This window comes from Trachymyrmex septentrionalis, unplaced genomic scaffold (assembly GCF_001594115.1).
Source record: "Trachymyrmex septentrionalis isolate Tsep2-gDNA-1 unplaced genomic scaffold, Tsep1.0 scaffold40, whole genome shotgun sequence".
In the NCBI taxonomy this organism is placed as follows: Eukaryota; Metazoa; Arthropoda; class Insecta; order Hymenoptera; family Formicidae; genus Trachymyrmex; species Trachymyrmex septentrionalis.
In genome coordinates, this window is record NW_017305569.1 from 1,076,160 (window position 1) to 1,102,558 (window position 26,399).

General features: G+C 34.1%; 2 protein-coding genes across 5 annotated transcripts in view; both read left to right on the forward strand.

Moving 5' to 3' along the window:
* The window catches only part of LOC108750973, a 24,134-nt gene extending 11,689 nt beyond the window's left edge, over nucleotides 1–12,445 (forward strand). The window contains exons 2-10 of the mRNA XM_018490856.1: nucleotides 1,329–1,673; nucleotides 2,008–2,400; nucleotides 3,042–4,933; nucleotides 5,305–5,566; nucleotides 5,869–6,549; nucleotides 6,974–7,438; nucleotides 7,771–8,241; nucleotides 8,914–9,531; nucleotides 10,033–12,445. Coding sequence (XP_018346358.1) covers nucleotides 1,329–1,673; nucleotides 2,008–2,400; nucleotides 3,042–4,933; nucleotides 5,305–5,566; nucleotides 5,869–6,549; nucleotides 6,974–7,438; nucleotides 7,771–8,241; nucleotides 8,914–9,531; nucleotides 10,033–11,475 — 6,570 coding nt within the window. The 3' untranslated portion in view covers nucleotides 11,476–12,445. The remainder of the gene's footprint in view (nucleotides 1–1,328; nucleotides 1,674–2,007; nucleotides 2,401–3,041; nucleotides 4,934–5,304; nucleotides 5,567–5,868; nucleotides 6,550–6,973; nucleotides 7,439–7,770; nucleotides 8,242–8,913; nucleotides 9,532–10,032) is intronic.
* Nucleotides 12,446–13,039: 594 nt separating this feature from the next.
* The window catches only part of LOC108750974 (anoctamin-8), a 21,585-nt gene continuing 8,225 nt past the window's right edge, over nucleotides 13,040–26,399 (forward strand). For all 4 annotated transcript variants that reach the window (XM_018490857.1, XM_018490858.1, XM_018490859.1 and 1 more), the window contains exons 1-9: nucleotides 13,040–13,336; nucleotides 20,940–21,025; nucleotides 23,028–23,188; nucleotides 23,289–23,565; nucleotides 23,687–23,875; nucleotides 24,464–24,649; nucleotides 24,886–25,038; nucleotides 25,392–25,527; nucleotides 25,992–26,047. In XM_018490857.1, the coding sequence (XP_018346359.1) occupies nucleotides 13,108–13,336; nucleotides 20,940–21,025; nucleotides 23,028–23,188; nucleotides 23,289–23,565; nucleotides 23,687–23,875; nucleotides 24,464–24,649; nucleotides 24,886–25,038; nucleotides 25,392–25,527; nucleotides 25,992–26,047 (1,473 nt within the window). In that variant the 5' untranslated portion in view covers nucleotides 13,040–13,107. The remainder of the gene's footprint in view (nucleotides 13,337–20,939; nucleotides 21,026–23,027; nucleotides 23,189–23,288; nucleotides 23,566–23,686; nucleotides 23,876–24,463; nucleotides 24,650–24,885; nucleotides 25,039–25,391; nucleotides 25,528–25,991; nucleotides 26,048–26,399) is intronic.

Consider the following 26,399-nt stretch of genomic DNA (forward strand, 5'->3'; position numbering starts at 1 on the left):
TACAATTTTTCTATTTTATAAAAAAATAAAAATTCAATTTAATTACGCGTAAATATATAGATATAAAATTTAATACTTTTATTTCGATAATATAATTTAATTAATATAAAAAAAAAACATATATATATAAGGAAATACATTTTTATCACCTAATTACATTTAAATACCGACTATGTACAATATAGAAAACATATATATAACATTTTAATTCAATTTATATAATTAATTAAACAAAGGAAATAAATGAAATTCTAATGACTATCTATTCTTATCATTATCAATTAAAATTTATATAATTGTGTAATAATAAAAGGAAAAGCAATCTCTTTTTCATTAAATATTATTTAATTAAATAAGAAATAAGAATAATAATATGAATTCTCTCTGTATTAATATTAAAATAAAGATCATTCAATAATGAATGATGACACAATTATAATACTATTGTACTAAATGTATTCGCAATATATTTCGATAATTTTATTCTTCTATCAGATATCTCTTCTCTACTCGTAGAACAATATAACTTTCCCTCAATGAGGAAATAATTCATTTAAAGATTTTATAATATAGAAAGTTATTTATGAAACGTTTGACAAGAAATAATATCGGGATTCATATCGGAAGTAATTATTAGTATTGTGTACGTGCGTACGCTTGTTTGTCGCAGCTTTGTCGCAGCTTTGACGTATTATGAAACCGCAGGTTCTATTAAAACTATCAAGTCGTGGCCAATTCATCGGTCCATGATCTCGATTACTTATTCTCAATATGATAGCAGTGAAATTGCGGTTGATTTCTTGTTACATTTTGCACGAAGCATTACGACGTTTTTATACCCTCTAATGTACTTTATATCCTGTTTCTTAATACATGAAATAACTCGATTCTATTTCTGTATTATATAATAAAATATATCTTTTATTAATATATTTATTTATCATTCAATAGGTAGATAGTCATTTTGTATTTTAATCATTTAATTAACTTTCACACTTTTGACTGTTAAATTTGATTTAAACGATTGACTTTTTGCTGAATTTCAAATAAATTTCTATTTGTAACTTTATATACGTTGTGTATAGTACGCAATTTATTTTGTAATACGAAACTGAAGTTTACATCACTTACAATGTGCGCACACGGATATGCTTTATTTTAAAAATTACGCCAAAACGAATCAACGTCGATGTTGACCCATATTCACTGTGCAAAATCAATCGAAGCAATTTTACGCTGTCAATGTAACGTATATGTGTGTGTGTGTGTACGTACCGTCGTCAAAGTTAATTCCTCCGTGATCAATTAATCGATATCGTCGGTTTTAGATTGTTCGGAGGTGCTTCATATCAACGTTATTCATCGTCCTAACGTTGTTAGGCGGATTCGATGGATGCGCGGCTGAACGATGGTCACGACAAATATCTAACAGTGAATGGATTCCCCTGGCTAATCCAGGGACTGCATCCGCTCAATTGCAGCGAAATAACGCGGAAAGCGGACTTCTGTCTAGCAGCACGCATTTACCGAATCCAATCCAAACAATCTCGTTACCACCCGCCCTTCAACAGCAATATCAGGAACAGCTGATTCAGCTGCAGAAAACGCAAGAGAGTATTCAAAAGCTCCTTCTGTTGCAACAACAACTCAAAACTCAGCAACAACTTCTTCAAGTAAGATTAGCTTCGATGTAGAGAGAATGTAAGATTTTAAATTTATTTTTTTTATAAAAAATTTCATCATATAAACATTGAAGAATTTGCTTTTTTTTGTACAGCTTCCTTTATAAATTAAAAAATTTTTTTTTTAATTGAAGCCATATTTATATAAAAAAAATAAATTTAGCAAAAAGTTTTTATATAAAAAATACATATTTAAACGTATTATTTAAATATATATATATATATATGATACAGATATTATAATATATTAATAAGGTTTAAAAAATTGTATGCAATTAAACTGATTTCCTTTATTTCTCTCAACTGATTTTACATTTATTTACAGACTCAACCGTTTTCGCCCGGCGATTATAGTAACGCTGAAGATGAGAAACTACCGCCAAGTTCTTTAGGTAATTTGCCATCGGCACCTCAATTAGAGTCGGAAGCTTTGATACCCCCGCAACCAGCTTCGGAGGCACTTCCGCCAGTCCATCCTCCCCAGAATTTCCAAAGACCGGGACAAGCTTATCAGAATCAAGAATTGTCGAACTTGCCCGTTCAGAGTCAAGTTACATTGCAACACGGTCAAAATTACGACAATGAAGAAAACGCGCAAGTAGGACCGCAAACTTATGTAACGAAACCAGGAAGTCACAGACCAGACGGAAAACGTTTGAAAGGGCAAGGATTACAGCAACCTTCTCTGATTGGAAGCGTGGGCGATGAGGAGGAGGAGGTTCGTACAATAAAATTCTCACGTAGCTTTCTTTCCAACAAATTAACAAACATTGAGCAATTCTTATCTCTACGATAGTATTGTTAGATTAAACAGAATCAGAGCATGTAAAAACTATTCAAGATTCATATATCAACCAAGCGAAACCGGAACTAACGCACAAGTAAAATCATAAATTGATCTGATTTCTTACACAAAAGCGTAACTTACGGTAATGACTGATGTAAGCAAATATTGGATTTTATAAAAAAATAAGTAACAAAGTTTGATTTTTATCTCAAATTTTATCGCTCATAATCCTTATTATAGATAATTTTAATAATATTATTATCTAACAATAATACATATATGTAATAATAATACAATTAATATTTGATAATGCAACAACAACAAAATTTAATTGCGTCAATATTTTTTTCAACTATATTGTAAAATATATGTTAAATAAATATTTCGTAAGTATTCCAAGAAAAAGATATCATTAGATCTTTGATTTTATTAAATTCAATAGTATTGTATATTAAAAATATACTACTAAAATATACTATATATAGTATTTTATTTTTATAAAACATAAAAGCTCGATAAACCAGAATTGAAGATACATACATTTTAATAGCAGTAAATGTAACATTTTGCAGATTCAACTAGTATATGTCCCGGCGGAAACATTGGCGCAAAGAGGTCAATCGAAAAAGGGGCGCGGAAGGAAACAATATCCCGTTCGCCAACAGCATTCTCAACGAGAGAACCAAGCAAGTATCGATCAAACCTCTCTTTCGCCCGATCAAGAAGCCTTCGCGCGACAAGTATTGCAGCAAATCCAGAAGGAACACCAAGAGACAGCGCAATTCCTAAAGGAGGAACGCGCAAAAGAGTTCACTAGATTAAACGAGGAGCAGAAAGCGCTCGAACGGAAAACACGATTGCAACAAGAGGCCCTTCAAAGAGAACAAGAATTGTTACGTCAAAAAGAGGCCGAAAAGAAACGAAAGGAATTGGAAAGGCTGGAGGAAATAGCGAGGCAACGAGAATTGGATCGAATTCGCGATGCTAGAGAAAAACAGAGGCAGGAAGAGCTCGAACGACGACGGCTTTCTGAACTTCGCATCAAGGAGGAGAAACGCCGCGAAGAGGAAGCCAGACAACGCGAGGAGAAACAGAAGCTAGAGTTGGAGCAGCAGAGAATTCTGGAAAGTCAACAGGAGGAGCAATTACGGGCCACCAATCCAAGTTTCCAAAACTCCCAGTCCCAAGCTTTAATCCGTGAACAGCCACGTCGCCAGCATCTTACGGATGGCACCAGGATCAAAAAGATTCGCGGCAGGCAACGTCCACGAGTCAATCAATATCAGGAACAGTCAAATCACCGCGAGGTCACTACCACACCATCGCCTAATCAGCCACCCCTCTCCGTTTACATGGGCAGTTCCACATCCAGATTAGATACCGTTAAGGTTACTGACGTCTTAAAGATCTTAAAAGATGCGAAAACCATTGCCGTTTTGGAGAACATCAGTTCCAATAGTCCGCAGGTATTCGTGGGCCCGTCAAACTTGGACCCTCCTTACGGTTATGCAAAGTTCGATCTTCCCTACTTGTCATCGATCGATCATAATAGAGTAGAACGCAAAGTCGACAAACTGCCTTTCTTCGTCGCTCCGCTAAGCTTCGAGCCACCCCCGGGTTATTCTAAAATACCTTTCCCAGCGCCGCACATTGGTTCTGTCGTTATCAATAACCTATCGGAAACATCCTCGGAATCGAATGCTCCGACGGAAGAACAAAATCTCAACCCGACGCCGTTAATCCAGCCGAATTCTTACAGTGACATTGATCAAAGCGGAACCATCGCTACCACCGCATCCTATGATTCCTCGACCATCCAAAATTTTTCCCCGGAATCCAGCAGTCCTAAATACGAGTCCGCTTATTCAACACCGTCTTCAAGTTCAAAGTTCAGATTCAGACAATATTACGACAATAAACCGTCTCCTGTCAGCACGGCATACTACAGCGAACAATCAACCGCGAAAACAAAGCCGAAGCATTATTACGAACAAGAATCTACCAAACTTACTACTCAGCCTCCGAAAGTCGATACGACACCCAGCTATAGACAGGAAGTAATCTATTCTAGTACACCAAATTTCCAGGACAGGTCAGTAAGTTCACACGATCCCTCCACAAAAGAGCAGGATCTGGCGGCCCAATTAGCGCTCATCAATCAAGAGCTGGGCCAACAGCAAAGAGAACCTCAGAAATACATCGCTGAACAATATCATTCCCAGTCCAATCTAGGTGAATCGTACGATGCCAATGATGTCAGAGGACCTACAGGACCAACACAATATAATTTACCAGCTGAATTACCACCAATCTCTCCGCACTTGCCGGGTTTGGTAAATTCTTTGTTAGACAAGCAAGAGAGGAATCTTCCTATTGCTTCGACACCACCACCGACAACGACCACGACTACGACGCCAACAACGACTACTCGTATAAGCTCCACAACTTATAGACCACGAGGAAGGTGAGTGTAATTTTATTTGTAATACTTTATGTGTAACACAATATTTTTAATATAATTTTATTGTATAAAATATCTTTTGTTATTTAAATTTTTGAAATAAATATTCATATTAGTCAATTTAATATATAATTCATGTTTAATAATATAAATAATTCAAGTTTCTGTAATGTTCTTCAAAATTTTCTTATTGATTTTTAAGTATATATGTGTTGTAATTTATATTGCGTTAGAATAACATAAAATTTTTCCACATAAAACTCTTATGTCATTTTATCGAAATTGATGGTTTAAGTTTAAGTAGAGCGTAAAAATTTTTCAATCGTGAATGTCAGAGACGTTAATATATTAGAATTATATCCGATCATGTATAGAGGCAGAATCGTACCTACAAGAGCTAGAACGACTCAGGCACCTGGTAATAGAACGGAAAGACCAACCCGAAGACCAACGTATAATCGATCCAAGTCTAGATTTACGACCACAACGGAAGATTACCACGATTCCTCTTATGAACCAACGAAGTCGAAAACACCGGAGACCACACAGAAATATAATGCAAACACAGAACACAGAAGACCAACATCCAGAACGCAAAAGTTCAGAAGTCGAGATAGAGCGAATTCCCAGTCCGCGGTACGATTAATTTTTTAATCTTATTTATTCTTTATAATATTCGAATATCAAGATTTTGAAAGAAAGAAAACGTGAAAATTCCATATTTTAAGATATACAGAAAAAATGTTTGTAGTATTTGTGATTATAATTATACGATAAATAATTATATGATTATAGATATTATATTTTATAATTATTATTATCTATATTATTCGTAATAAAATGTAATTTTAACGTCAAAATGATAACAAATGACGTTAGCTTGCTACATAGATTATACATTGTTGTTTGTATAAATATTATTCCTTAAACTTGTCCAGGTTCAAAATCACAACATTCAAGCAGCTAACTTCGAGAACTATTCTCAAAGAGATTCGCAAAGTAATGTATCTCCCGACACGTACTCGCCGCCGAGCGGACCCGCTTCTGGTTTCCAGCAGAAAGAAACTCCTTTGTCAGGGATGAATAATTATCCGGAGAATTATCCAACTGCTCCCATGCAGACCGAGAATTATCCGCCGTTGCACGAAGTCCAGCACAGCACGCCTTTAGTGTCCGATGATTACTCCAGGAGTCAAAATTACCCGCAAAACAGCCCTCAAGAAACGCGCTATCAGCAACAAGACGCAGTGTACGATCAGAGTGATAACTTCCAGCCATCGGGACTCGAAAAGACTCCGGTGAATGGATTCAATTATCAAATTGCAAACGAGAATTCGGACCAAACGATTTCTCAGAGACCCAAAGAATATCCGCGTTACCAGGAAGAGACCAACTATAATCTGGCCACAACAGTGGACCCACAAATAACGCCCGGCGAGGAACATCGATATTCTCCAATTTATGAGATGCCAACTCAACCAGATTATAATGTCGGCAAGCTCGAGAGTACAGCGATAGAAACTGATCCAAATGCATCACCGATTTTTGTTCCACTTCAACAAAGCAAGCAGGAGGATTACGAATTACAGATTCCCTCGACAGAGACATCATTTATGGAAGTATGTGTAATCGAAATAATATTATTTTAATGTTATACAAATGTTTAGTTATATATTCTAGACATTTTTATGTGACGAAATTTCACCAGCAATACGATAAATTATAATTAATTATAATTTCTACATATAATTCTAATTAAAGATTTTATACAATTAATACATAAAAATAATAAAATATTACAGAAATGTTCCGTAAAAAAATAAAATTTTACTATACAAATTTAAATTTCGTTAACTAAAATATGTAATTGATATATTATATATATTAAATAAATTTTTTAAAATTTGTATGTAAATACTACATGCATTTATATAAATATTATACTCTCTATAACATTTATACTTTACTTTCTTTATGTATAAGGTTTGATTTTTTAACGTGCAAAGTTAAAAAGTATCGTTATGATTATTTCTGTTATTTCAGATCACCACGACTAGCACAACCACTCCGGCGCCCGTAATAATACGTCAACGAGTTCGAGCTCGTCTAGGAGGCGGTCGCACTCATCACGACTCTGCGATTCAAACGCGACCCCGCGGTTCTCAGGACGAGTACGTACGTTTCAGCGCTGTGAACAACGATTCCGGTCGTAGCACCGGTCATCGGCATCGCGATGGATCGAGAACGAGGACACGCGTGCGTCCACAAAGTCACGGGTCGCAAGTACAAACCGAGGGTAACGAATACATAAAGATACACTCGACACAGCAGCAAAAACTGGTCGCCACAACTATACCACCACCGACGACAACCACGACAGCTCGAACGGTAGAAGAGGATCTCGATTACGGATTCATAAGGCCACCGAACTTCCAACCGGTGCATCCAGTGCATCCAGTGGATACCAGATTCCAAGCACCCATTACATACAGACCCGCTTTGTCCGAGGTACGTTCCATAAAATAATATATAATAATAAATATAATAGATATAATATATAATAGAAAAAGAAAAAATAATTTTACACAGAAAAATAAATAAATCTTTGAACAACGACTTTTTCTGTAGTATTTTCAAGAACTTTCATATTTTTTAAGAAAAAATATATTAATTAAAAAATATTTGCTATAATAATATAATCTTTGATCGAACTAGCAGTTTTTAAAAGCATGTTTTATATAATACTGTATAACGCAGAAAATGTTTAATCAATGTTAAATCAATTTTTTAAAAAGCTTGAAAAATAAAAACAAAAATAAAAACTAATAAACGTGCCATAGATACAGCACTTCCTTTCCAACGGTGACGAAACAGCGGTGGAGTCGAGCCCGTCACACGTTTTAAAAAATCGTCCAAAATACCAAACCTCAAATCGTCGTCCAACCACGAAAATATTCACGACGACAACAACGAGCACTTCGACGGAAACTGTACCTGTTGCGACGACGATACCAGACAATGCCGTATATACTACAAAATCGAAAACAAGACCGGATGAGCCAAAGTCGACGAGACCACGAGGAAGAATTCGCCGACCGGGGAAGAAACGTATTACGACAACCACGGAATCCGGCCTCGAGGCAAACAACGAATTACCGCTAGACGAAAACTACCCCCGAATAACGTCACAACAGCTGCCGGTGACAGCGAGCGGACAGCAGCCTCTCTACGAAGACAATTTCGACGTTGCGCCGCAATTCGTGCCAAATCAAAACAGACCGACACAATTTTACGAGGAAAATAGCGAAAACGTAAGTAAATTCTTTCGAGATCGCGTTGTGAAAGAATAAATACTAGATATAATAAAGATGTTACGAATAGAAAGAAAGAAACTGTTTTCTCACTTGTAATTTAGAATATCGTTTCCTTACTTTAAATGTAACACAACGAGAAAAATAGTTTTCTAAAAAAAGGAAAAAATTATTTTGTAACTTGACAAAAAATTACTGACTTAATATGATCAAATATTGTTTTTGTTTTACAATCCTTTTTAGATTATGATAATTTTGGACAATTTCTTTTAAAAATTATACTTTTTTAGTAGTAACAATTAAAAATCATACTTTTTGATTTTCTACGAAATTAAGATAGTTTACTTTTGATAATTGTATAATATTTACTCTCTTAATTTAATAATGGTAATAATTCGAAAATAACGTTTTTTGAATTATATCACTTTTAAAGTAAAAGGAACAATTATGAAAGCGTGTTAAACTATATAAATATTTGACTAAATTATTGTTACTAATATTTTTCTACGAGATATATCACTGTAAAAAGAGAAATGTTTAAAACTAAAATATCTTTAAGTGTTTAAAAAATGGAGACAAGAATAAAACATTTTAATATCTTAAAATTAAACACTTCTTTTTTCAGTGATCTCATTCCTTTAACTTGCTTAAATATAATGTGTATGTTTCTAGTATCCGCCTCAAGAATTTGTTCTAAACTTCGGCAATCTGCCGGAACAAGTATCGCAACGTGAAGAATACGATCAGACCCAGCTGGCTAGTATTTCACCGAAGAAGTATAGCCACTCAAATCGTCCGGATGCGAACGCGCAGTCCACCGGTGACATTTACGGCGCCGAAAGTCAGTGGTCCACGAAGCTGTCGAAGACATCGTTCCAGCCGAGCTTCGCTTCGAATCGCGTGGCTGACGAATCGAAAAGAGGCCGAAGCAGAACCGATAATGATCAGGAGAATAAAAACGCGCCTGAGATTATTACGGCTGGACCAGAGGTGTCATCGGTAACGATGGTCGTTTCCTCGGACTATCAGAAACATCTAAACGATGCTGACAGTATGGACACAATGATGGATGGTTTCGGATGGAAAACGAACGCGCAGGATCACACGGAGAAATTGAACGCTACGACGACAGTGACGAATTTAGTGACAACAGTACTTCAGGATCAATCTCAAAGCGATAAGGAAACGTTGCCAGAATCGCAGGATTGGAGCGATCAAAATGAAAACTTTACGAAACAGATGGATGACAACGCGAGAGTGATAAAACCTGATTCTCTTACCGGTAGAAAGGTAAAATGTTCTAAAATATTCTAAAATAAAAGTATAGAGCATTCTAATATTTTTGCAAAAAATATTAAAAATAATTAACGTTGTCACACAAATAACATGTAAACAATACTGAATTCGAATGTAGCATTAAAAGGACTAATTGTATCCTGGTAAATTGAATTAATTTTCACAGCTTCTAATATGGTGAACAAAAGATGTTACAAATATAAGGTTCAATAGTAGATAGTTTTAGAGCTATGATGTATCAAGATGTAAAACTTGTGCTCACAGAGCACTTTTAATATACCATAGTTCAAAACATTATTGAACCTTTTATCTATGACATCTCTTCTTCACCACATTACAAGCTTATATTTGAAAAATATTAATTCATTTCATCAGGATCCAATATCCATATAATTAGTGCGGGGTCCTTTAAATTATCTGAGAACTGAGAGCCTTTCTTGTTCTATTCTATTCTGCAGGAGACAATGCAGAATAAATAAAAAATTTATTTTTCAGACCCGGAAAAGAAAAGTTCGCGTGCGCGTGAGACCTCTCGTGGACGATTTCGTCACCGCCGAATCTCAGCACTATAATTCTGCGGTGAATAGTCTGGTTCAAGATCAATACAAGTACAATCCGATTCACGACTCGCGGTTCACCACCGCTCAGCCGATTGCGACGACCGTTACCATAAGTAGCACGACAGCCGCAGAATCGACCAAGAAATCGCTTCTCCAGGATTTTCTGGAAGAGATGTTGAAGAATGATGAAGTCTCCATTCCGACTCGTATCACTTCGATTACTACCGAAATACCCGATTGGACATCGACACCAATGACGACTCCGTACGTTTTTTCTGATGATGGTCAAGTTACAACCTTAAAAGAGAATTACACACCGATCGATACGACGCTGATAGCGAATATTGATGAAGAACGCGTTACAACGGTAACTGAAAATTTAAACGAATCAAAAGATGAGTCCTACGAAGCGACAACTGAAGCGCAAAAAGAAGTTAAGCCAAAAACATATAAGAATTCACAGGAAGACAAAAGCGAAAATAATTTGGAAAACGTCGAAATATTTAATCAAAGATATAATCTACCATCAAATTATCCCGATGGAATAGGAATCTCGAAGAAAAACGAGGATAGCACAACGAAACTGGCTGGCTTTTCAAAGGATGATAAAAAATTAAGTGCCATCGGTAAAGAGAAGGAACATATAATGACGTTAAAGAGGCAAGAAAACGTCGAAGATAACGAGGCGCACCCGAAGAATCATAAGACCGAGTGGAGCGAAGTAAGATACCCGTCGGATTTCGATAGGTCACAAACTACCATGAATTCATATACCACGACGCCTATCCCAGGCACCGTTACGCGAAACGAGGGCGAGAGCACTGTGAGAACACTCTCCGACTACGTGAAGGCTATCTTCGACAGTATGAAAAATGCCGAGGAAAATGAGGAGATCGCGAAAGTGATCGAAGCTAAAAGTGAGACAGATAATTATGACACGAATAGTACTGCTTTGGCCCACGCGCCGAGTGTGAAAGAAAGTAAAGAGATCGATCGGAAAGCCGCCACGACTAACTCTCCACAGGATATTTATGCGACGCAACGTGTTGAGGTTGAAGAGAATGAGATAAAACCTAAAGAAATACAAGAGACGACGACGAAGGAGAGCGCTATTAATTCCGAAACGACCACGTCGATCCCAGAAACGACCACGAACACGGTGATACTGTCCGAGGAGACCTTAATAACAGAACCTTCCACGACGACCACGAAAACATCGAGTAGACAAATGGGTAACATATTTAGGACGAACTCTACGATGCTGGGCAAGGTCCTAAAAACCTCGACCACAACGAAAGTGTCTCACATGACAGAGATTTGTTATAGGGGTCGATGTGTAATGACGAGGCCTAAGATGGATGATGCTATGGTGAGATGAGGGAAATTCGATAATTCGGTTGTGGGATTATTCTTAGCACTTTCCTGTCCGATCGTTAAAAGATAAACTGTAAATGGCAAGCAGAAGTTTCGGGAATCGTTTATTGAGTATCTATTATTGTCAAAAAACACAGTAAAAGATATTGAATAATTTAGCAACATTTTCTGTATCAATATGTTTGCAAATGGTAATCTTTACGTCTTATAGGTATAATGATTTTAAATAGATCTGAAGGTTCTGGAGAACCAAGTAAAGAACTGAAAATTGAATAATTCAATTGAACTTTACCGGACAGAAAAGTGTTAATTTTCGCACTTTTTACATAATTTTTATTTATTGATAGAGATATATCGTATTAACAAATCGAATTGTCAAAAGTCGTCATGTTCATCAATGCCCAAAACTACAATTATGTCTTCATGTTTTCTCAGATTGCTTTTCGTACATAGAAATACACAAAATCTTTTAATTACACATCAAATCATGAACAAAAAATCTCATTTTAAGTCACAAAAGGTAAATTAGTAAATTAATTGACCTAAAATATCAGCTAAATTATACGGCGCAATAGTAGAATAGTGAATTGATCACCAAGTTTTACACATAAGGAATGATCAATATTCTCTTCTCCAAGCCTTCATTTAGAGAAGATATTTTATTGCCGGAAAATATTTTATCGTTCAAGATGTCGCGGCAAATTATATGTGTCGGAGAGTTAAAAGCAAAATACCAACGTGATATCGGTAGTGAAAAGAGATGTCCTCTTGTGGGAAATTCTGCGTCGCCGGCGGCAAATCGATCGTCTGTCGCGACGTGTGCTTATAAAAAGGGCGCCGAGCGTGTGCCGGCGTCCTTCCAGGGAGATCGAAGCGCGGAAGCTCGACTTGCGCGAGTAATGTGTAGGGAGCTAAGTCTATTTAATTTAACTACATACTCGTGTAGTATACGTGTAAGTTAAGCGTGTGAGTATTTTAATAAAGATACGAAAACGCAAGAAAACAAAAGCATTTTTTTTGCTCCTTCCTCATTTTCCTAAGCAATCCGAGTGTAAGATATTTTAGCCCTTTTACTTAGGAATCTTCATCCATTTTAAAAAAAAAGGAGAGATATAAATGTTTTATAAATTTCTTTAAGTACAGATATATTGGAAATTTTTTTTTCGTAAAGTGAATTTATAAGGTGAATTAATTTAAAGATTTAGATATAGATTTTACGTTGCCGTTCCAGTAACTTTTCCTTACTCTTAAAACGAGTTTCATCTCGCGCCTCGTCTAAAACCAATCCTTATATCGCCATCGATCGGCAAAGTTCAACCTCCCTCGTATAGATGGTGCTACGTCACGGAGGGGGTAGTAGTATTCCGACACCGGAAATACGATGGGGGGGGATGCTTGTAGGGATCTCACCCCTCGTCGTGATCGTGCAAGCGAACGGCTAGGTGGCACGATAGGCGGTGAAGGGTGAGGAGTGACGAGGCCATGAAGAGGGGTGGGTGCAACGAAATCGTGGGTATGAGGGTGAAGCAAAGAGGGAGAGGGTGGACGAGAACGACGTAGTGAGAGAAGTCACAGTCCAGTTGAGGCGCAAGGGTCCTCCGGCTAAGGACTACGGTCCCTGGCAGTCCGGGACATTATGCCAGGCGGCGAGGGGTCCCCGATCAATCTCCTCGACCACCATCATCGCGCGTCGACTGCCGCCACCACGTCCACGACGAACGAGTGCGCAAACGGCGACGATGTTAGGACCGCGTCATCGGCGACTAGCACCGGCACGACCTTCAGCGCGATGACGAGCGCCCTAGCGGGCGACGGTCTCCGTCGCAGAAAGGTCATACACGCGGCCCGAGAGACCCTTGATAAGGGTGAGTCAGGCGCCACTTTTTCGTCCCTTCGCGATATCATCGCGTTCCTCGTATCATCATCACTTACGAAACCTCGCGCAACCAATCATTGCTGCGGATACCTAGTCCTGAATTCCTTTTGACTTTCTGGTGCACGGATATCAGGATCGATCTTCCTTCCCCATAATGCAGCCTGATAAGTGGAACATTCTCCGTTCGTGGCCTCGTTTAATGAAGTTAATCGTAGGAAAGTAAAAATACCAATGTATTAATATCCAAGCGGAACAACAAATCACGGTAATGACAAAATAAATCGTAAATTGAAAAGTGACTTTTTAGTGATCGTTTTGGAGTTATTTTGATGTCACGATGGTTCGTGTTCTACTTGAATACCGATTTACAAGTTATGATACCATGTCTCTCGATCGCGTATGCATGTCGCATCCAATATTGCAATCAGGTTAAGAGATAGATATCATAGGCAAATTTAAATTCTACAGATCGAATCACTTGCTGCACTGAATTTATTATTAATCTCTCCTACAAAAGTACCCAGACATTTCAGAATACGAACGTTTTTACGTGTAGGTATATTAATATTCATTGTACGTATTCTAATTTGACTCATACGTTGACGTAATTATTAACGTTAATTATTAAGCAACACGTAAACATACGTTCATGCGATTACTTTCACATCTTTACGTTTTAATGGTTCCATGGATATATTTGGTATGCTAGATTCATTCTATTGATGTATCTACGAACATGACGAGACTCTAAATAATACATAAATTTTTGAAGGAGATGAATTCATGCGGTTTCCGGCAATACAACAAAATGACATCGCGTTCGATTTACGATGATAAATATCTTTAAAAAAAAAACATATTTTATGTTATGTTAATTCCTTTTGATGACCTCGATATTTCTAGACCGCCATGTTGCAGTTGCACTTTCGAAATGGTTGCTGTTATGGCATTTATGCGGGTTGATATAAATATACAGCAGATACATTGAGATCCTTTCGCGTGATAAAACATGAAATAGAAATTATTTCATGTTTAATCGATAGGATCTTCTTCCCAATAACATATCTGTCACGAAATTTGAATTTTCTGTTATGCATTACACGTGTATGACGGTAAATCAATGTCAAATATAAAATTGTTATACTTTTAATCAAGAACAAATTGAAAAATATTTTTTTTTAATGATGGAAGACTTCATAATATAAAATTTTTAAGCCTTTCATAAGCAATTGACTTATCTAATATGGAAGGTCAGTCTTGTATTATAAAAATAGCTGCAATCCACGAAATGCTGCACTTCTGTGGCTAAATCTCACTTCTATGTTTTGCCCGTTTTAACATTCGACATACTTTATGCGCGCACCGGAGTTACGTAAGAATCCTTCGCACGTGGGCTGAATGCAGTATGTGTTATATATATGTGTGTTTAATAAAAATAGTTCACTAGATAATATCTACAAAACAATTGGTACATAATTCAATTATATATAATATAATATTAATAATTTGAAAATTCAAATTAAATATATATATATATATTTGATTTAAAAAATTACTAACGTTTAAATTAATTACCACTAAATTATTAGTTTACATAGAAATAAATTCGGAAATTGCGTGCAAAGCAAAAAGAAATTGTGACGTCACACAAATTGGATAAATATAAAAATACACCCATTCTTCAACTTACATAACGAATTGTTTTTGTGTTTTTTTTATTTTTGTATGTAGTACTCTCTAAATCTGAATCAGTAGATAATCACTGATATCAGTGCCAAATATGTCACTGGTAATCAGTAAATTAAATGTGAGATCCCTAATTCAACTAATCGTTATTATATGATCTAACTTTTAATCTTGTTTTAGTGCTTAAATTCAATGATTACTGTATTGAAAGATCGAAATTAATGTGCAAATATCAGTATTTTAGTTATATAATGCTCTTCCTTTTTTAATTGAACTTCACTGATTATCAGTGCCAAGAATGCCACTGAGTAATTAGTGACTATCCACTGATTCAGATTTAGAGAGTAAAGATGTCTTGGATATTTATTTACAAACACTCACGAATATCTTTAATCAAATTTAATTATATTACAGAAATTAAATTTGCTTAAAAAAATTCTCTACCTCCGGAAATGTTTAAGTTGGCATTGAAAACATTTACAATATTATCTCTTGGATACGGATAAATGTCAAAGTTACGTAACGTACAATTTTACGATAGAATGAAGATCATTAATTTAGCTACTTTAACAACCGCGAAATTTTCGGCTTTATCAGAATCCCAAGAACGTTTTATTAACAAATTTGATTAGTACAAAATTCACATGAGACATTCGTTAACCTGAGTTCATTTGACACGTGGCTCGAAATTTGCCTAATATAAAAGAATGAATTACATTCTGCTTAGTTTTATATACATATTTTTTAATTTTTTCAATATTATTTAATTTAAATATATCATTAATTAATTTAAATATATCTTAAATAAACTTAAATCTCGACGCGGTTTAATTAATTTCAATTCAAAGGAAAATTTTAGATGGGATAAATTTCTATACTGCGTTCTTCGAGTTGTCTAATTTCGGATATATTAAAAGGAGATAACTTCGGCAATGACAAAGTTAAAAAAGTTTGAAGAATCGCCGGAGTTCTTAGAAAGTCCAACTCTCAAAAGACATAAAGCGAAGAAGAACGCTTAGCATTTGTTAATGCTGATCCCAATCTGCTGCTTGAATACCACTACTCGACCTGTTTTTGTGTCACATCACAATTGCGCATTGAATCGAATGATGTGACACACTGTGCATTACTTGCATTGTGTATTATTTACTGATTGCCGATTTGAAACAACGTACGTGGGTTTAAAATGACGAAACGGTGTCACGACTTCAATGCAAATTTCAGTGAATATAGTTTTATTTGATATCCGCGGTTACAAAGAATTTGTAACAATAGATAAAAATCTCATTATTCGAGATGCGTTACTTTTTTATTTACCTATAAATGATTATCTAACGAATTCTTTTATATTAACTTTTTTAAAATTTAATTGAGATCTGTATTATATAATACAAGATCCTACTTTTTAACTTTTCTTAATCTTATACATTTTTTTTCGATGTTATAAATTTCTTCTTACTATTCTGAAAAACTTCATGAAAGAGGAAATTTTTGATAGACAACTATAAGTTAAATCATCCCTATCCGTAAAAGAAGTAAAGAAGAAGTTTATATAGCGTATATTCTGTTGAAGTATACGATAACTACACCGTTAAGAATATTGCAAAAAGAATTTATAGCTTGTATAATATATTTTGAATAAGAAAATTATAATATATATCGTAATGTAATCGACTTTTATTTGGCTTCATTAATTATGATATAATACGATCGTAAAATGCTTTAATGCAAAATGATATTAATATGGTTTAATAGAGAAATATGCTTCTTTCGCGTTTTTTTTTTGGAAAAACTTTAATTAAAGCCTCGTTACTTTGATAAAATTACGTTATATAATTATTGCATTAATATTTCATTATAAAAAATTTTATGACATTTTAAATTAGCTTCATTTTGCATTCTAATTTCTTTACGTCAAATCTTTATATAATCTTAACTATTTTTGCTTTAATAAAAACTTTATTTTATTTTTTAAAAAAGAAAAGAGCGTACAAAACAAGCCAAATGCAGATGGAACGTAATAAATTTAATACAAAATTAAAAAAGATAATATGAAGAATATATAATTCTATTTAGATTATTTTTAATTTTTCTAAAAAAAGATTTTAACTTTTAAATTGAAAATATGTGTATAAAAATGAAGGATAAAATTTTTAACATGAAGATTTATGGATATTCAAGGCGACTTTAATATAAGAACGGTAACTAGGTTAACTATCTAATATGACAGAGAAAGATATCTAAAGATATCTAAAGATAATTCTATTCTATTCATATGTTTTAACATAATTTTATTGCAACTATTTGCAAAGCTTTTTCCTCAAGAAAGCGCAACATGAAAAAGCTTTTATAGTTTTATAGCTGCACTTGCGCCTTCAAGTCTTTCACTGTTCGATGTCATCGGACTGCAAGTGTAAACAAAGTGCATTGATCTCATTCTGGGTATACCAAGTCGATGAAGCATGACTACTCGAGTAAAAAAGTATTTGTGTGGGATACAAATGGTTATTTGTAGGGGTGCTTCGTCGACTTCAAGAATAGAAGACTTGCCTGTGTGATATACTAAAATATATAAAATTTATTAAAGATTTTAATAAGGAAAAAGATAATTAAAAATGTTATTTGGATTAAAAAAACAAAATTGATCTCAATCAATGCTAGCAATAGTTTCCTGTTAATTTTTCTCGGAAGGATTATACTGCGCACAAATATACATCGCGTAAATTGAAGAAAAACAATCTTTCGATGATTTCATGCAATTATACGTGAAATGTATAACGACACAAATTGCGAAAAATGTGAGACATGCTGCTAGATACTGCGATGAGACAATATGATTGTGTTATAAGCACGAATTAAAAGAGAATTTCTCTCTAATGTGATAAAAAAATTTATAGATGGTAAAAAACAGTAATTTTGAAATATTTTGTATTTTAGTAATTAAATTTAAAATTAAAATTTTATTAGCTACTTGAAAATATAATATTATATTTACGTTTTCTAATTTTGTAGAAATATTTAAATTTCATCAAATTAAAAATAAAAAATAAAATAGATTAATATATTTTTGGCTAAAGAGGGATGAATGTTCTAGTTCTAAATAAGAAATCAATAAGTAGTATATATATAGTATAAGTATAAAAAGTATGAGAAAGACATTTTATCAAATATAAAAAGAGTTTATATATTGTAATACATATTGTAAAAAATGTGTGTATTAATAAAGTCTAAATTTTAAAATTTATATATGTCTCACATAATTGCCATGTAAAATAATATTTTCTCTAAATATGGTGTCTGTGATGCGTGCATCAACAATTAAACGATGTCCTTAACGGAAAGGCGTGATTTCTCGTTTAAGGTAGTCATGTCCGTAATTTCCGCGTTTTGTGCAGCACCGTCCGTAGGCGAGATGTAGATAGCGTGCACCCCGCGCGAAAATATAGATATATACATCTGTACGTACGCTGTGACGTAAGAGAGATTCTCTCTCCGTTTTCATCCCCTACTGAAATGAGATGCAGTGGTATAGGTATAGCATTTCAGCAACGGTTCATCCGAAGGGATTCGGAATGAGGACCTTCCGAGGCAGCTTAACCACGGCGTATATTCTATAGATCTCAGAGGTGCAAATTTCTGACCTTATGGCTCGCTAGTTATTAATTATTTAAATAGTTTCCGCGCGAACGCGTGCAATTGAGGCGCATCGGAGCATTAATAATTAAGAGAGTAATAAAACTGACAGAATGTATTAATTTCTTGTATAAAACATTTTACTTGTTAAAAAATATACATATATAATTTATTTGTGAAAAATAGAAATGTTTCGTGAATAACTTCTTCTTTCATATTACATAATATTTCGTATTACATAACATGTTTCGAGAATCTCTCTCTCTCTCTCTCTCTCTCTCTCTCTCTCTCTCTCTCTCGATATTTTGAATAGACTGAATAGTTTTGAGGTTTATAAGGGAAAAATCAATATTTGCACATGAATTATCTCGTCATAGTATAAGAAGAATCAATATTTGCGCTTAAATTATTATGTCATACGCTAAATTTTCTTTTTTTTGATCTATCTAACTTTAATACAATTTTTTTAATTGCATACAAGAATGTAAATATAAAAAATAAAGAAATGAAAATGGATCTATAAAGAGATCTCTAATATAAAATACTGTAACCTAATTGCTTTGATAATATCGCACGTGGAATATTGCACGTGGAAATCGTGAAAATCATAATTCAAATTATATTCCTGCTCTGTGAGATAACAGGGTACAAAATACTGAATAACTCAGGTATGCGCTTACATTAGCAATCCTTCTGGCTTGACTACTGGAACTCTGCCATCATTTACACTACATTGTCTCTACATTATTGGAGAAGTTCCAAAAATAATAACTTTGTAGAATAACAATTTAAGGTTTATATTTACTATTACAATATTGTTCGTTATAAAATCGCAATTTTGAAAAAGAATCCTCGTATATATACAAGAAATTTAATAAAAATAATTAGAAAATAAAATATGTATATATATCATTATTTTATACATTTTATGCAAAACTCTGTATATTATTTATTTCATTTTAAAGTACTTTATTTAATAATTCTTCAAAATTGTAGACAATTTATTATTTCTTCGCATCGTACAGTTATACTATAACTTAATTGGTTACATTAATTGAACAATAATAAAAATTTCTTATTATTTAGATAAAAAATAAGAATGGAAATTGAGCAATTAAGTGTCTAATGTTATATAAAATTTTGTAAAAGAGATCGCAAATATTTCATCTTTTTCTATAAAAACTATTCCTATAAAAACCTAGTTCTTGCATACTCGAAATTTACTGACGTTTAACGACAGTATATCCCGATGAGAGCTTTAAAGTTTTGCGGTTGACATAGATGGATGTCCTTCTTCACGCCTACACTAGATACCTTCGACTCCGGTCAAAGTAATCGCACATACTTTATCTTGTCGAGGAATTTTTAGTCATTACACGTTTTCGTGTATGCGAGATTAATAGCGCATCCTTTGCACGGCGAATAATTTACTGCGTGGTTTTCGTTACACGTGTCCGGAGAAACCGATTCTTACCACATCAATTGACTTTAACCGTAGTTTAATTGTTTCTCTGTCCCCTTTCTGACAAACAAGAGAGACAATCAAACTACGACTGAAATTAACTGACGTCAGTTACTCTTTACAAAGTATACAAAATTTGATGGAATATGTGCGTCATAACGAGTACTATCGTTAAATTATCGAAATAATAGACCGGATATCTAGAACTATATTTTTTCTTTCATATATTATATAAATTATATTCTATGTAAAAAATAGCTATAAATTATCACTTTTTATTTTTCCATAGTAATATATATAGTTTATTAAAAAACATAACAAAGGAAAAAGTAATACTTGAGAACTTTACACAAAGAAAAAGGAATCGATGCCCTCTCTTCCATTAGAAATATCGCGCGATCGCGATTCTTATTGTAACAATTTGTAAAATTTTCAACACAGAAACATACAAATGATCTATATAAGGAATCGTCGTTAACTGTTGCAATATGCATAAATTTATTTTCTCGAGTAAAGTCGAGGTTCCATCTAAATAATTTAAAAATCGATTTAAAAAAGAATAGACACCTACATGAAGTTAAGGCGACACATGCCGATTAAAAAGAGAATCAATAAACGAAATTACACACGTGTCATGTCAATAAATAATCGAGAATAAAATTAAATTTTGCAAAAACTGCACGTATACCAAGACTTGAAACTTTCATTCATTCCTAAGTCTTAATTCTTAGTTTAAGCATAATATGAATTGACGATATATGTGACATAAATTTAACGATCTCATTGGTTATGTATATGTCTTTGTTTATAGCATCCCGTCTTTTAAGACGAAAAATACCATGTACAGGCCATTTAATGACCCCCCGCCGCCTATGGATACAAAAGGTTCCTACTCAGGTATGTACTTAAAGTATTTCTAAATTAAGTAGAAAGTTATTTTTATGGATATAAAAGATAAGGAAGGATAAAACTGTTAAATATTCGCTCAACGTCGTGGATAATTCGATTTCGCGAATGGAAGTCTCAACGAAAATTCGTATCTTTCAGTCGACATCACACCAGCAATGTAAAACTTCATAACTTGTTGGTTGAAAGTAATGCTTAGATTAAATAACTTAATAAAGGTGTTCTTGTGAATATTATGGAACTTGACTTGAAATATTATTTGACATCAAATTTAGCGAAATATTAGTTAGCAAACGCTTTGCTGCATATAATACTTTAATTATTTCAGAAATTTCCAAATTAGACTCGAAATATATATCATGTCAATGTCACAGTAATTTTGATGTAACAAGAATGTTTATACAGATCAATTATTTAAAACGTTAAAAGAACGAGATGTACGCTACGTTTCATCGATCATTCTATATGAGTTTAATACGTGAATACTTTATACTGAAAGACAATGTTAGTTCTGGTAAAGCAATATCGTTTGTCTAATACCCTTTTAACACTTGACTGCCGTGGTCACAGCAATAATGTTAGTGTCTGTGTGATGCCATTAGCGATAGGTATGTCTATTTCTTCCTCGTGTACGTGACTATCTTCATCAATCATTCTATACAGCGTGGTTGGACAATATCACTGTGACAATCTAATCTGATAAAAGAAACACATTGATACATGATTAATAAAAATACTAAGCCTGAATTTTATTCTTCAATTTATTTCCTTTGAATTGGATCATCGAATTAAACACTCTGTAATAATATCGATCATATACATTAACCAAGCTATTAGCGGATACCGAATAACTTTACGTGTATTGCGATGTTTACTCTTCCAAGCTATAACATTGTTGATTCTACCATTTTGTTTGTTCTTCTACTAGTCCGTCTTAAATTGCGGATTCGATTTTTGTCGTGTTAGCACGATGTGAAGTGAATTTATCTTGAATATGTTAGTTTATGAAATATTACTTATAACGATTTTAACCATCTAGTAAACGAGAATGAATTAAAATAAATTGAAATTTTATTTATTCAAATGCGTATTTTAAATATCAAAAACTTTTTTTCGAATTCAATTGGATTCAATTAGATTCAATTGAATGCAATTGGATTGAAAAACTGTATTTTCTATTCAGCATTTTGAATTGAGCAAATTTATAGAAAAAAAAAGAGAAAGGAAGAAAAGAAATTATTGGTACAATATTATTAAAATGTATTTTAATAAAGAGTAAATCGAGAATAATGATATAAGTATTTTCTTGTGTGTAATGCAGGATTAATCAGTATATATGTAGGATTATTTAGTTATATAACATGTATGTATATTTAACTATTTTTTCCCTAAATATAATGTCGATTTTATTTTACTCGCAATGGTCTCTACATCTAATCTTAACGCTCGAGGATCAGGATAAGTTGGCTGAAATCCAGCTGGTATAGCGTTTGGTATTGCCAATTTGCGCGTACAACGATACTCCGATAATACTGCTGACCTAGTAATGCACGTAACTACTTGATCACAGCATTAAACTTACGAGTGTTTTTTTCGGTCGTGTTGTGGAAATCACCAATATTTCACGAAACAACATGTAAGACCAATGAACTATTCCTCGGGGAGCGTATTAAATAGATTTGTAGTAGTTGAATAAACTTGATATGCTCTTTCAAAACTTTTTTCTTTACAATCTTTAACAATTACTAATATAGATGTAGAATAAAAATTACTTTTTAAATTTGTACGAATTATTTTTATAAAATGTCGTATTTGTTTTTAATTTATTATTATATATTCGCATTAAAAATATATCGATACATATCCATATGTATATAGATCTGTCTATATGTAGGTAGATAAAAAGATTATATTGAAAAGTAGACGTTGTAAATTCGATCACATTTTCTGTCACGTAAACTACACAAGAAGCTCAATAATTTGACTTTTTTAGGAATGCGACGTAGTCATGATGTTCCCTAACGGGGCAAACGACGAGACCTTGATGTGGCTTTTAGGTCGGCTCCGGGCTGGAACCCCGGGGCTAGTAGTTCACGTGCGACATCATGCCTCGTCGGACAGTTACGGGTTTTACATCACGGCACCATTTAACGTGTAAATATCCTCAATAGAGTAAAAAAACATACTTTGAGAAATCAAGTGTACAACGCACGATTAAGAACAGCCGCATAGATATAACTTTATCGGCTCACAGTCTGCTCAAGGCCGCCGAGGAGGTGCATCTTCCAAAGTCCCTTAGGCAGGAGTTCGGTGGAGGATTCAAGGAGTTCGTCGGCTCCGAGGCCAACTGCTTCGAGGGTAGCGACGACGAGGTCCGATTCTTCACTACCCAGGAAAGGCAGTCCCTAGTACTGCACTTACTAAACACTCTGAGGGCCGGTCCTCAAGATCTCCATAGTCTAGCCGGTCTTAAGATGGTGGAGGGTCAAGCAATTATCCCAAAGTGCATTTCATCTGGTATTATTTCTCAGGTATGATACATGTATATTAGTTTTGCCATACCAGGTTCACATCTCCTTCGATGAAATAAGATTCCTTGAATCTCGTCTCATCAAAAGGAAGATACTGTGACACGATATGTGCTTTCGTTAGGTCTTCCCTCTTCACGAATTACCCGCGTTAGAGAAACTGCAACGGAGCTGGGTCCGCGCGTTCCTCAGCCCCCAACCATTGGACGATATTTGTAAATATTTCGGGGTGAAAATCACCATGTACTTTGCCTGGCTCGGCCACTACACTACCGCTTTGATCGTTCCAGCTGCAGTGGGTGTCATATATTGGGTATGTATATATATATATATATCTCACGTATATCGTTATGATTTAAATAACGATTAAAAGTATGTAATCCCGTTTATTCAATAAACGAAATAAAACAAAACGTAAATTCAGATTTAAAATAAACTAATTTCCAGACAACGGAATGATGTGAAATTCAAGCAAAAACAAGTAAATTAAAATAAAAATAGTTTTGTAGCTTTAAAAAAATAAATCAAACATAAGTAAATTGTCTATGTAAGCCCCCGCGGTTATTAATGCCTAAATAATAACATTTAATCATGTAATGGATTTATAAGACGATAAGATATAATTCGCAAATGGAATGTATTTACAATGAAGTTAACTGCAAACGTTTCAACTTTGGATTTGAGTAGAATTGCATAGCAGTTTATATTTGATTTTTGCATTAAAGAGGACTCAAATTCAGAATAAAAACGTTTGCAGTTAACTTCTTTGGAAGTACATTCTTGCAAATTATATCTTATCGCCTTATAAATATATTATTTACGTACTAATAAACCGCGAAGGTTCATAGAGGCAATTTACTTATATTAAAAAATAAGTAACAATCAGATCTCGTCTGTTTAGGTCGGCATCATTGGCAGGAACCAAGCGGTGGAGGACGTGGCGTACGTTCTGTTTTCGGTGTTCAACGTGATATGGGCTACCGTATACCTGGAGACATGGAAAAGAAGGGGCGCGGAATTGGCGTACAGGTGGGGCACTTTGGATCAGAGGGACGATTTATTGGTCGAGCCTAGACCTCTGTTTACAGTAAGAACCTTTCGAACATTTTTAAGCCTTAGCACTCTGATGATCGGCATGGATGCCGTAGTGCTACTCCAGCGTCTACACCTGCACAGCGCTATGAGACTAGAACATGCTTTTGCTACGCCGTACAATTGAAAATATAGGCAATACTGCGAGGAATTTTTGACAAATAAAAATCCATTTGTAAAACCTGTTCGAAATTTGATCAGTTCAATTAATTCAGCCGTAACTGTGTTTAGGGAACACTAGAGGTTTCACCAGTGACGGGTAGGCTGGAACCGACGTATCCCAGGTGGCGAAGAAATATGTTTCGATATTTCGTGAGCGTGCCTATCATTGCAATCTGTTTACTCTTCGTCTTCATCGTTATGATTCTGAGTTTTCAGATACAGGTACGTATAAGTGCATTGAATAGTTATTAATAATTAATCGTAAAAAGATTTTAATTGATTATCGAATTAGGGAAATGATTATATTAAAATTTTTAAAAGACTTATTACATAATAGGATTACGTAAAAAGATTTTTATTATTTGAAAATAGAAAAGCGACAAATGTACTGATTTAAATTGTTATTTAAATTGTAAAATTTATAAATCCAAATATGTACTTTTCTGTCACTTGGGCTTAAATTATATATATGTATTATACATTTTATATTTAATTTATTTATATATTTAAAAAAAGAAAGCTGAAGATTGATATAAAATTTATGCTATAAACTTTTCGACTTGTTTGACTTACAGGATTGGTGGGACGCACATCTCGAATCAGGAGGCTATGGATTCTGGCTAAGCTACGTGCCAAAGGTGTTGCTGGCAATAGTGATTGCGTTAATGGATGAAGCGTACTTCAAAGTCGCGGTGTGGTTAAACGATTTGGGTATGTGTCCCAATGATAATCGAACTCCTATACTTTACACTATTTTCCTCCATCTTTCTTTTCCTCCCTCCTTTTCTCTCTCTCTCTCTCTCTCTCTCTCTCTCTCTCTCTCTCTCTCTCTCTTTTGACATAATCGTATCTCCGTGCGACTCAAAATACGAACAATTGCCATTTGCCGACTTTTTCGCATCGATATATGTATTCTACGGTACACTATGCACGTCTAGTTCAAAAGCATAGCATATACTTTCGATAATTTTTCCACAGCTTAGCTTCTTCTAGAGAACAATTAAAAGATTATGTAACGAAAACATCATACATTTATATGAAAGATTGTTGTTCTGTTTTTTTTTATGTGATTAAACTCGTGACATATTATAGATACAGTTTCGTTATCATTTAAATTGTGGAGAGCGTCCATGGTACGGTAGATAGTATTTGTGATTTTTGTGTGTTGGACGCAGAAAACTATCGACTAGACACCGAGTACGAGAATCATCTGATCTACAAAGTGGCACTGGTAATAAGAAGAACTCTCCATTTTCAACGAATAGAATATCAATGTTGTGTTAAACGTACACATGTCCTCCTCTAATTAATGATACGATAAAGAATATTAAATAAATACTAAAGATTTATCAATTTTCCTCTTGTCATCACAAATATATTTTTCGGCAGTATTCAATAAAATCGAATTGAAAAACGTTATTAATTAGCTATCTATGATAGATAACATTATGTAATTATAGATATTATAATTTTTATATAAATCTCTTGATGACCTATTATTTTAATTATTTTCTAGTTAATTATTTAATCAAGAATTAATTTTGCATTTATTCTTGAAATCAATTATAAATATATATATATAT